At 37.8% G+C, this 13,689-nt stretch overlaps 1 protein-coding gene across 2 annotated transcripts in view; it reads right to left on the minus strand.

The window, feature by feature from the left end:
• PDE11A (phosphodiesterase 11A) overlaps positions 1 to 13,689 on the minus strand; it is a 455,368-nt gene that overhangs the window by 241,976 nt on the left and 199,703 nt on the right. For both annotated transcript variants that reach the window (XM_031651382.1, XM_009182512.4), the window contains one exon: positions 7,648 to 7,712. Coding sequence is in view for 1 of the 2 variants with exons in the window: in XM_009182512.4 (XP_009180776.2) it covers positions 7,648 to 7,712 (65 nt within the window). In the remaining variant the exon portion in view is untranslated. The remainder of the gene's footprint in view (positions 1 to 7,647; positions 7,713 to 13,689) is intronic.

A 13,689-nucleotide genomic window follows, 5' to 3' on the forward strand; every position in this document is an offset into this window, starting at 1 on the left:
CTACGTCTCATGGAAGTCAATTCTCCTTAAAAGAATGATAGGATTTGAGCCATGGTGGCAGGAAATCTAAAGGAAGAGTTTCAGAGAAGTCAGGAATGGTCGCAAACCATTGCTAGAAGCAGAACTAGATTCCACACAGATGTGTAAAGGAAAAGGAAATAAAAATCAATAAGGTATTTTCACTCTTCTAACCTAAAAAATGCAATGCAGAAAACTAATGTTGAGAAAAGTCACAGGGCTGTCTAATCTTAAAATTTAAAGAAACTCTAAACTCTCTCAGGTGCGTCTCAAAGTTGAGGTATATGTACTCTTGGGGGAGATGTAGATGAGCTAAGGGGTGGAAAAGCCACAGGAAAAACAAAGCGGTTCTAGGGTCATGTTACGTCGTTGAATCTATGATAGCATTGATTGTAAGATGCACTGTTGTTGTCGTCAGCCCACTAAAAGAAAAAAATGTTATGAGGCAAAGCATTATCACTTAAAATATTTTAATCTTATTTTAAAAGATATTTCATATTCGATATAAATTCTATCATATACCATTCTTGAAGGAAAACGTAAAACTCTACAAGTTGATTATACACAAGGGAAAATAAAGAGTGTCACTCTTCTAAATCAGTTCTGAATTCAGTCATCAGTGTTCACAGATCTTATCCTCTAAGCCATCAGGATATTAATGATACAGCATGTATCTTTAAAAGTGCTCTGCTATCGAGCTTGCAGTGAGCTGAGATCTGGCCACTGCACTCCAGCCTGGGCGACAGAGCGAGACTCTGTCTCAAAAAAAAAAAAAAAAAAAAAAACAACAAAAAAAACCAAAAACAAACAAACAAAAAAGTGCTCTGCTATCATCTCCAGAAATTTCTTCCAAGTTGCTGACACTCTCTTGTAAGTTTTGATGCCGTCACTTACTGAACTTAGTAGAAGATGTCATTGGAGGGTTTTTAAATAAAACCAAACTCATATTCCTTCCTAAAGTGATCTTTCCTTGGTTTGTTGGCTGCAATTTTAAGGGTTGCTAATGTCCAGTCTTGCCACTAGAAATTCTTTCACTGTGCAGATACATGTCTAAAAATGCACCAACAACTAACATAACTTGGAAGGTTAAGTAAGACTTCTGGCCATCTTTCCACATGGCTGTACACCACTCACTCACCAGCTCACCTGTCATTCATCTCTATGTGTGTGTATGTGCATGCATGCATGAGTGCACACACATAAGATAACAACATTGAGTTCAATTTCATTTTCACATGAGAAGGGGTTCAAACTCATACACTAAAATTGCATTCATTTTCCATTTCTGCATAACAAATTACTATAAATACAGCAGCTTAAAACAACACCTATTTATTATCTCAGAGGGCTGGAAGTCACAAGTTCATCATGACATGCTGGATTTGCTGCTCAGGATCTTATAAGACCAAAATCAAGGAACTGACAGAGCTGCATTCCTTTCTGAAGGCTCTGGGGAAGAATGGAGCTCATTCAGATTGTTGGCAGAATTCAACTCCTTGCAGCTGTATGACTGAGGTCCAGGTTTCCTTGACATTTGGCCCTGTCTATATTTAAACCAGCAACATGTGTTGAATCCTGCTCATGCATAACATGTCTCTGATTTTTCCCTTCTGTTGTGCCTCTTCATCTTCCTTTTGTTCCCTCAACTGGGAGAAGGCTCTGTTTTAAGGGTTCACGTGATTACCTTAGACTCACTTAGATAATCCAGAATAATCTCCCTATTTTAACATCAATTGATTAGTAATCTTAATTATCTCTGTAATCTCTGTGGCTTGTAATGTAATGCGAATATATGACAAACGGTGAGGATCTTGGGGGCCAACATGCTGCCTCCCACACTTAGTTAGATATTGTTCAAAATGAAATATGGTGAGAAGTTTCGACCATCTGACATCATGCATGACATTACACTGAAATGCTGTTTATTTTGTCATCTGTGTTCTCAACGTTAATTGTTTTAGCACTTTTGGCACTGCCAGGCATGTCAAAGGACACTGAGGTCTTCTCAGCATTTCCTATTTGACTAAATTCTTAGTTTTTCCTAAATGAATTACATATTACTGGATGTTAAGCAGTTTCCAATCAGCTGAAAATTTTTGGCAAATTGATATTCCACACCTTAGTAACAGTCCTGCATCATGCACGAGTTTAGTTATATGAGCCTCTTCTTGTTTTGAAATTTCTTTCATTTATTGTGAGAGCTTTGGCAATTTCTCCTGCCTTCAGTTGCATAATTTGACATGTGTTAGGTGACCCGTGTAGATGTATTTCAATAACAAAATATAGCAAACACTTCATCTTCTTGGGAGTTTCTTCCTTCATTGTTGCTTTGAAAGAACATACAGAAATGGGACCAGTTTTCCAAAAACAAATATTTTCATCACTAATATCAGATTTATGCTCCACTTCTTATTCCTATGTTTTTCTGCAAGAACAATAACTTTTCATTTCAATGCCAGACCATACTGTAATCTCACTGGACACACGTATTAACCAGCATTTAAGTCCAATCTATGTAGTACCAACAACGTACAATGCACATTTGAAGAGACAACACAAAGCCCTGACCAAGTTTGCACATGTACAGGCAATAGCTGTGTCACCAACTGCCACTAAGACATCATTGGTAGTAAGATACCATCCTGACTTTCAACATGTTCAGTGTTAGAAAAAGTGCCTTCAAATCATTGAGCAACTACTATGTGCCAGGCATTGTGCTCTTTTAGCAATTCTACTGAATTTTCCCAGGTAATCTACTTGCAAGTAATAAATGTAATGGCTGAGAGGATTAGTGCCAGGGCCAGGCTAACTGGGTTTCAAATATTGCCTCTGTAACTTACTATGTTACTTTGGACATATTTCTTAACTCTTATCTGTAATGTAGGAAAAAGCGGGATAATTCATATACAGTACTTAGCACATAGTAAAACTCAAAAATGGTGTCACGTTGTTTCTGTTGTTATTAACTGAGCTAAGAGCTGGATACTTTTCTTCCCATATGCTCATGAAGCAAATACCTGTATCTTCCCAGACAGTGAAAAAGTATTCATTCTGGAAATAGAATCTCTTTTAGTTCTAATTCCTTATTGTTCTAAAATATACCAGATTATCCCATCCTGCCTTGAGTGTACTGTTTCACTAAAGGACAGGAACCATCAATACTCATGATCAGGGAACTCAGAGAAAATACGGTGTTTAAAAAAGGAAAAATGTCTTCATAAAAGGTTTAACATTCAGGCTACTCAACACTCTGTCCTCCACTTTATTTATTTATTTATTTTTGTGCATCCCTCTCCCTACATGCACTTGGACGTCTGTGGGTTAACATCTAACAAAAGCTTTAGGAATTAAAAGGTCTGTAAAAATGGGGTACACTCGGGGCTGTTTAGGGGCTAGGCAACAGATTATGACACCTGGGGGAGAAAGTTAGCCTTCTTCCCATTTCTGCACAAATTACCCAGCCTTCCCCAGGTTCGTGAAGGTCACCGGTGCATCTAAGACACTGGGGTGTCCAGGGAGCTGTGGCACGGCACTGATGAGGAGTGCAGTTATGCCCATGGGAATTCTGGAGTTGGCAAGGAAGCCCACATCATAGGACGCTACTGTGTCATGGCCAGAGGGAGAGGATTTATGGGTGGTCACTTAGAAGAAATGATGAGTCAGTAATAAATTAGTTTTTTTTGGTTTTGTTTTTGTTTTGTTTTGTTTTTTAAATCTTAGGCTGGGCACTTTTGGGAGGCCAAAGCAGGAGGATCCCTTGAGGTCAGGAATTTGAGACCAGCTTGGGCAACACAGTGAGACCCCTGTCTCTACAAAATAATTTAAAAATTAGCCAGGTGTGGGGGCAGGCACTTGTAGTCCTAGCTAATTGGGAGGTTGAGATGGGAGGATCGCTTAAGCCCAGGAGTGCAAGGATTACAGTGAACTATGATTGCACCACTGCACTCTTGCCTGGGCAACAGAGTGAGACCCTGTCTTTAAAAAAAGAAATCTTAGAAACTCCAGGAATACTTCAAGGATGGCTTTTACAAGGGACTAGGGTCCTTATGCTACACTACACAGGAGAAATGTTTAAGCAGCCAAATATATAAATTATAACTATTAATGTGACTCTATTTATTTCAAGCCATAGTCTGGAGGCCTGGTAAAATCTGGTTATTTTTGTATTATATTCTTAACCCACTCCCACCACTGTTCATTGCCCTTGAGATCCTTGAGGACAGAGACTGCTAATTTAAAAAAAATTTCTGTAGCCCTATCACCTAGCAGAAGATTCAGCACAGAGTAGGTACTCAATATATGACTGTTGAAGGAAGGAATAACTGTCTTCAAGGAACAAATTTAGAATAAACAGATAGAAGTTACAGGAACATAATTCAACATAAAATGCCTTTCTAACTACTAGAACCGCTTATAAATGCAAGAAGTCTATCATGACATAGTGAGAATCTTGTCACTAGAGATGTTGCCAGTGATACCCTGGAAGAAGAGCACACCTCACGGAGGGAGATAGATCAAATCATTTCCAGCTCTTGAATTGGTTGGTACTTATCGCATGGAAACCAACAGGAGGAGACTAGTTATGACAAAGCTGTGAAAGATACTAAGCAGAAGTGATGAGTCAGCACAACTGGTTTTTATTAAAAAATGGCTTCAAGGACTATCTATACAAATCAGCAAGCCTCAAGCCAGAGTTCATCAGAATTGAAATAGTACCCTGAAACATTGTTACAAGGAGCCATAGAAATTTTCTTCTAAAAACTACACTGTTATAACTCTCACTGATGTTCAGAGGACTGAAGTATCTAATAGACATCATCTATAGTGAAGATGTTAAATGATGAAAGGTTAAAGGAAAGATCAGGCTGTGATTTGTAGACTCATAGCCCATTTCAATGTCCCTTCCATGTCACTGGTGAAGTAAATTCTGAAGTCACTTGTCTTGGATCCTTTAACTTCCAATAAATGACTGAAGGAACTCAGATCTACACAAGGAAAATTACTGGACAATGATGGAAAGGTCTTCTGAGATAAATGAACATTCCACATTAATTTAAAAGCCATAAATAGAATGATGAATAGGACTATCTCATAATGTCAAAGTTCAAAGGCACTTTTCAAATTTCTCTTTAAAGAAAACCTGACCTTTCTTTCTTTCTTTCTTGTATTATCAGAAAGTTTGCCAAGGGCAGTCTAGGTCTTGGGTCATTTCATTTTGACATGGAAGTTCTCCTAGCATTAAAAATAATAATAAAAAAAAACATAAGTACTTAACTCTGAAGTGACCATGAGAACGTGTTCAGCAGTATAAAAAAATAACAATAGTGAAGCATTAGGACTTCAAAGTTTGTGTTTTAATAACTCCATAAAACTTTCCCCCTCGTATATGAGAGATAGCTAAAGATATCAGCATGAATAGATACTTTTCTATTGTATTCCACGTTGTTTTACAACATTCTATTTAGGAAAATTGCTGAGTATACCACTAGTAACTTTCTATGCTTAAATATCTTTGCTGGATATAGATTAGCTGGCATTAAATATAGATGTGAACATAAATACATTTTTATGAATATAAAACATCTTACCAAAGAACTCTTTTTCCCAGTTAAATTTCCATTTTAAAGTATTATTTACAGACAGTAAAATTCACCCTTTTTGGGGTAGATTTCTGCAAGTTTTGACAGATACAGTTGTATAATCACCACTGCAAGCAAGACACAGAGTGTTTCCATCTCAACCCTCTACCCCTTTGAAGTCAACCCCTCTCTTCATCTCCTGCCCTTGGCAATTACTGATTTGCCTTCTCTTCCTATAATTTTGAAGTTTTAAGAATGTCCTGTAAATGGAGTTATATAGTATGTAGCAAAGCAAATATAGTATGTAGTTCGTGCCCTTGATAAAAAGTAATTTACTTTTTATTTTTATTTACCAGTTTCTATTTCCTGAATTTAAAGCAATAATAGATATAAAAATCAAATTACTCTTGAGTATTACATCTTGAAATAGGTATTACCCAGAGGGCCTTTAGAACTTATAGACCTTTAGGACTTCACTTCCAAAGTAGTGAATCAGAATCTCTCAGTGTGTGTCCTGAGATTTTAGTTTCTACTAAACTTTCTAAGCCTAATTCTGACTGACCCATTAGACTTAGGAAACATTAATCCGACATGTATTCACTAGATGAGATCAACAACCAGATTTTAAATGACGTGTAGCTATGGAATCAAAGTTCAGAAGTTGGGAGAGTCTTATCTAGGTGATCTTGTCCTTGGTGGCTACCACTTACTGGCTGCACGGCCTCAAACAAGTTACTTAAACTTGATGAACCTTGGTTTTCTCTTTTATAATATGGGGAGAATGCCTACTTCAAAAGATTGTTTGGTGGATTAAATGCTTATAAATCATTTAGCATGCTACATGGAACACATAGCAGCCAAAGAATTCAGGTTGCTCATATTTTAGTATCAACATCATCATCATTGTTATCATCATCATACTGCCCTGAGTGCTTTATGATTCTTTCTCCATGTCTGCATTTTGGTTAATTTCACTATTTTTTAACCCTTCCTCTAGAGGCGACCACAGAGAATTTTTGTAGCAACACAGCTATTATTCAAGGCAGCAAAAAGCTAACAGAAATTCACTGATTGCTTGCAATCATCATTTCCACCCTGTTATAGCCTCAAAGATGCCAATGAGAACAAGAAGTGAATCACTGGAAACTCTCAGTCTTTTTTCCAAGGGGATGTTATTGGCCAAGTATGGACAAACAAGAGGGAGGAAGAGAAACAAAGAGCCAAAATAAAGCAGAAAATTTGGCTGTCTGTACAGCTAAGATATATCTAAAATTTTACTTGATTTATTAGAAGATTTAGTCAAATATGTGATGTGAAAAGAAACAAACTGAAACTGTTGGCTTAACAAAAACAGGTTTGCTCTAGTACTATTCCATGTCAACTTACCTAAATAACTTGGATTCAAAGTTCAGGAGTCAGCAGAATATCTTAAGATTTATTTCAAAACATTACAAGGTGGCCGGGCACAGTGGCTCACACCTATAATGCCAGCACTTTGGAAGGTCAAGACAGGCGGATCACTTGAGGTCAGGAGTTCGAGACCAGCCTGGCCAACATGGTGAAACCCTGTCTCTACTAAAAGTACAAAAATTAACCAGGTGTGGTGGCACACCCCGGTATTCCCAGCTACTCAGGAGGCTGAGGCAGGAGAATTGCTTGAACCCTGGAGGCAGAGGCTGCAGTAAGCCAAAATTATGCCGCTGCACTCTAGCCTGGGCAACAGAGTGAGACTCCATCTTAAAAAACAAAACAAAACAACAACAACAAAATTTTACAAGGTTCAGGGAAAAGAGGACTAAAAGCTAAAGGCAACATTTTAATACTATTACAAGTACAAAAATTTGGCCCTAAAAACTGATTGCAAGCTAGATGTATATGTATTTATTTTTAAGCTATAGTTTTAATTTAAGGCCTGAAACACAGAAGAGTCATGTTATTTGGTTGTACTTGCTAATATAAAGAACTACTACTATCTTCTAAGAATTATGCAATGCTGCTAACACCAAGGACCAAAGAACATCAAAAGATGCATGAACCCCATAAGCCCTACCTGTTCTCAGCATCAGCACTGCACTTCGGGGACAGCAATTCAAAGGATTTGGTAAATTTCACCACCTGTCACATAGAAAGATAATAAATCCAGGTCAATTAAAGCTTTATTGCAGTTTAAAATAATGTAATAAACATTTTCATCTTTATAATGATTTTAATAGTTGGAGATTAAAGAGAGATTTTAAGTGGAGAAATACCAAGAGAGAGTAGAAGAGGAGAATCCCATCCTACATTTTGTATTCTATTTCTTACAAAGCATACATTGTCGAAGTTTTAATATATTTCACTAAACATGTACATATTTTTACAATTATGTGTCCAATGAGCTATGGAGGTCAGGTAAAGGAAAATCTCATCCGAATACTTAAAAAGAAAACTGTTCTTTTAACAACCCAATCAACAGCAATAGAGACCCAGGTAGGGACAGAACACCCCTCAAAGAAGATGCCCTCTGCCAACTCCAGGCTCCTGGAATTAGCTCATTAATAAGCTTGGCTCATCACTGTTCTCAGGTGAACTTTGTGGTGCCACCACCTAAAGGAAGAAGAGGAAGCCACCTTCTTCAACAATCATTCTTGTGTGGACACTGCCTTTCTCTCCTCTCCAGTGAAATCAGCATACCAGTGCGAGAGTTGACCAAGACTTATGTTGAGGAAGAATTTATGGGAAAAGAAAATGTCAATGTAGTTTTTCTTCTTATTAGCTAATATTGAGTTTATACTGTAAACCAGGCCCTACAGCAGAAGCTTCTTTGAGTATTTGTTTATTATAAATCTAAAGTAAAGAATTTTATACTCAGTCTATAGATGAGGAAACTAACTCCTAATTTTTAAGAGACGTACTCAGTTTCACACAATTAAATAAGGCAACTGGCATGAAAGGAAATCTCTGATGCTAGAGTGCTAGCTCTTTCAACACTACAAATATTGAGTGAGAAAGGCACTATTTCTGGCCCTTGTAAGAGTGGACAGAAACTTTTCCTTCTACCCTCTGAAGGTTTGCTGAAATAAACTGACAATAGACAGACTAACAGGGGAACAAGCATACAAATGTACTAATGTGCAGAAGCACAGAAGCCATATAAAATATGAGACTCAAAGGAGGGCCAGATGGCTGAAGCTTAAATAGCATCCTCTTTATAGGGGAGACGGATGGGGGATGTAGGCAATTCTGAGGGATAGAAAAAATTTTCAGAGGAATTAAATGAGCCCAAAGAACAGACAATGACCAGGGACAAAGTTTCTCTGAGCTCTGGAGGAGGTTTCAAGAAGGTAAGGGGTGGATCTTCACTGTGAACAAAAGTTATCTCTTTTTTTTGGACAGGTTCTCACTCTGTCACACAGGCTGGAGTGCAGTGGCCTGATCTCAGCTCACTGCAGCCTCCGCCTCCTGGGTTCAAGTAATTCTCCCACCTCAGCCTCCCAAGTAGCTGAGATTACAGGGGTGTGCCATCACGCCCAGCTAATTTTTGCATTTTCAGTAGAGAGAGTTTCACCATGTTGGCCAGGCTAGTCTTGAACTCCTGACCTCAGATGATCCACCAGCCTCGGCCCCCCAAAGTGCTGGGATTATAGGCATGAGCCACCACATCTGGCCAAAAGTTATCTTATTATGCAGATAAAGTCTCCCAGGTAATCTCTCAGAGTGCCCTCAGAAGAACAGATGGAAAGTCTGTCTGGGCATGGTGACATTCCTCAGTCTTCCTTCCTGTGATATGAGAATAGTATTCTCTGGTTAATAAAATTTCAGGGAGGGGATGGAAGAGAGTTCCACCTTGTACTTGTGAGGAGGAACAAGAAAGGTTAGAAAGTTCTTGGTTCTGAGGGGACTCAAGTTTAAGCCCTTTTAATTTCCTTTAGATCAATGTGCTCAGTATGCCAAGGCATCATGCTTTGAAGTATCTTTTTCTGAGCCCCAATATCCTCTTTTGGCAAAATATACCACATGATAGAAAAACAAGCCCCTGTAGAGAAAGGAGTCCATCTGAATGTCATAGAATGCTTCCAAGGTTGACATTTAGATTTGCCTTAGCCATATGTCATGCTTCAAAGGCCTTTTAAATTAACCACTTACAAGAAATTGATGGGCACCTGAGAAAATGATTTGGAAACTAGGAATAGATTAAACATTAAAACAGCTTTATCAGTGAGGTAATGAACTCAAGCTAGGCAAATGCAACATTAGGGAAAAAATAGAAAAGAAAAGAAAGGCTCATCACAAAGAAAATTGTGTGTGACTAGATGAATGTAGGGCAATGACAATAGCTCGACTGCAAGGAAATACCCTTGGCAACCGTAGAACATATTTCATTTCATATTGTAATATGAATTAAGCCACTGCAGAATCACTCATTGCAGTAAATTTTATTTTCCAAAGATGGTCACAACAATATCTCCTACCCCATATTCTTCTCTTCCATGTGACCCTGCCACTTTCCTACCAAGTGGTAGGATCTATGTCCCCTCTCGTTAAATCCGGTGGGCTTCTGAAAGCTTCACCAAATAGAGCATATGGAAGAGGTGCTACATGCCTTCCAAGGTTGTTGCAAAATGCAACACAGCTTCTGCCTTGCCTGATGAAATATGTGTGCCTGGAGTCCTCAGTCACCATGCAAGAAGTGCAACTGCCCTGAGGCCACTATGCTGAAAGGGAGCCAAACCACATAGAGAGACCATTTTCCTGCAAATGAGGGATTTTGCACACATTATAAACAATCCTTTATGTATGTATCAATGCTTACAACATCCCAGAAGGTAGATATTACCCTCATTTTATTGATAGCAAATTAAGGCTTAGGGGGTTAAGTGGTTTGCTGGAAGCCATGTTGTTCTGAGTCCATAGCTCCAGTGATCCCACTTCTCACTGCTTTAATAAGCAAGAGCAAGTGTTATTGTAGCAGCAAATTATTTGAACATGACTCCTTCAAAACCAGAATACTTAAACTGTACTTTTATTTATTAATTCTACAAATATTTATTGAGTACCTCCTATATGCCCAAATTTGAGTAAACAGACTAAAAAGTAACTTGAAGTAAAACATTTGGCTTGGTATAAGATTAATCAAATTATCAATAAACTGTTAATTGTTTCTGCATTTGAAAATTGAGCAGGACATATTTTTAAATTCCTGATCTGACAGATGAGATTAAATTCTCCAATATTACTAAGAATGCTTCATTTGGCCTACTTCTTATTATTGATTAGAATAATTTACAACTTGGTAAGAGTAGATGTTAATTTCTGCAAATCTGACAGCAATGCAAATAAATTTTATCCAAGTAAAGATGCAAATGATTTCTGTGCAGGAGAAAAGAAAAGCTCAATGGTTACAATTGTATTATCCTGACTGGTAGTAACCATTTTAAAAAGCTCATCTAGCAATCTTATGCTGGCATTCTTTCAGTGCCTGTTTTAGAACCAACTTTGCCACCCTGCTGTTTCTCTTTTTAATGAGTTAAACAAATCTTTGATACACGCTTGCTTTAGATTTCTGCAAGAGTTAAATTTTTAACTTTTTGAAAATTATCTTCCAATACAACAAATAGGTACTCTCTGTATGTGTCAAGCAGTGTAGTATACGCTGGAGTTACAAATGTGAAAGTAAAAGAAAATAAAATCTCTACAGTTATGGAGCTTGCTTTATAGTATGAAGCTTAATTTGCCCTGGCCTCTCAAAACTAGCGCTCCCTAGAAAAAATAAGTGCACTTCTGGTTTCAAATCTTAAGAAAACAGATGTGAGAAATGTCTAGAGAATGAAAGAAAATAAAGATCTTTTAAAAATATTTTTCCATCTGAGCAATAGCAACTGAGGGATATAAGAAATGGAATAGGAAATAATGGTGTTTTAAAGCCATAGAACCTATAGATCTACAGAGAATGGATAAGATATATAAATGTCTCTTAATGAAATGACAGAATGTTTTAACTCTTGAAACATAAAAGAAGTTGGAAAAACTACTAAAAGGAAAAATCACTTTTTTCTAAAATGTTAGAACATTTTACTCCAACATAAATTACAGGCTGAGAAGAAAAACAGGGACAAAACTTGTATTTGTTTTGTTTTCTACATTCATTTTTAATGTGTAAGGGGAAAGTCAAGGACTATGTATCATTCAACTTCAGCATTCCATAGAATGCATTAGCTGTGTCCCCCAATAAACTGGCTTATGGTGCCATGATCAAAGTCAGACACTGTATTCATGAACCACAATTGACCTTGCATGTAGAAAAGAATTGAACCCTCCCTAAAGAGAGGTCTGGCCTTTGTCTTTGGCTCCTGAGAGGTAATCTCTAAACCCCTGGAATGTCCTGCCTGATTAATGTGCAAAGATTAACAGTGTGATTTAGAATAGGGGCTTCAAGCCACACCAACAATATGATTTGGGTGGGAGCTTTGGGTCACATGGTATCAGTTGACCACTGGAGGAATGGAGTCAGAGGTCAGTCGCATGGGCAGCCAACCCCATTTTTGTGATCAAGACCCAATAAAGACTCTAGACATTAAGGCTCAGGCCCTGTTGGCAAAATTTCACGCATCTTGTCACACATGATAGCCAGGAGACATTCACACTATCCATGACTCCATGAGCAGAGTCCACATGTGGAATTTTCCTAGACTCTGCCCCATGCTAATGTTAATCTGTATGATTTCCTGTAGTAAACTGTACCTGTGAGTGTAACAGCTTTCACTGAGTTCTTTGAGCCCTTCTAGCAAATTATTGAAACTGAGCATGGTCTTGGGAACTCCAAAACTCATAACTGGTGTTAGGAGTGAGGGAAGTATTGTAGACTATGTTCCCTAACTTTACACTTATATGAATTCTTAGGTTCTTGTGTCTTTAGAAGAAAAATGAAAATACTCATCTTCATTAGTGTCTATAGAAGAAAAATGAAAATACTAATGTTTACTGATCTCTGGTTAAATATTGATTATCCAGTGTGTATAAAATACTGGATAGCATAGGAAGATACCAAAGAAATAATAAATAAGGTCTCTAACCTTTTAAGACTTAACATTTGTGATGGTTAATTGGTATATGTCAACTTGACTGGGTTAAGGGGTGCCCAGATAGCTGGCAAAACATTATTTCTGGGTGATCTGCGAAGTGTTTCTGGAAGATATTAGCATTCAAATCAATAAATTGAGTAAACAAGACGGCCCTGAGCAATGTGGGTGGGCATCATCCGACCCACTGAGGGCTCAGATAGAAAGGAAGAGGAAGGGCAAATGTGCTCTTTGTTTGAGCTAGGACATCTATTTTCCCCTGCCGTCAGACACTGGGACTCCTGATTGTCTGGTCTTTGAACTCAGACTGAATTACATCACTAGCTTTCCTGGTTCTCCAGCTTGCAGACAGTAGACTGTGGGACTTCTTAGCTTTCATAATTATGTGAGCCAATTCCTAGAATAAATCTCTTTATCTCAATCTATCTATCACCTATCTATCTATCTATCTATCTATCTATCTATCTATCTATCTATCTATCTATGTCTCCTATTGGTTCTGTTTCTCAGGGGAACGACAAATACTGCAATATTTTAAAGAAGAGAAATTTAAAGTGCAAGGTGAGTTGACCTCTGAAGTTAGGTTCATAGCCAAACTGACTTGAGTCATCAGATTATTTGGCAAGGCAATATACACATGGCATTAGTCCATGATAAGGGCAGCAAGATGAACAGTTGAGAAGTAACATAATTCTGGAGATGTAAACTCATCTGCCAGCCTCTCAGTCCTCAAAAGCAGGAGTGGGCAAAGGATGGCCCATAGGCCAAATCTGGCCTACCACCTGTTTTTATTAATAAAGTTTCATTGTAATGAAGCCATACTCATTAATTTAAGTAATGTCTGTGTCTGCTTTCTACTATAACAGTAGAGTGAACAGTTGCAATTGAGACCATAAAGGTCACAAAGCCTAAAATATTTAGTAGATAGATCTTTATTTTTAAAAGTTTGCCAACTTATCTGGTGTAGAGCCATTTCCAGGCCAGATCAGTTATTTTTGCTAAATTGTTAATGGCTAATGATAGGTTAATGTATT

This window comes from Papio anubis, chromosome 10 (genome assembly GCF_008728515.1).
Source record: "Papio anubis isolate 15944 chromosome 10, Panubis1.0, whole genome shotgun sequence".
Taxonomy (NCBI): Eukaryota; Metazoa; Chordata; class Mammalia; order Primates; family Cercopithecidae; genus Papio; species Papio anubis.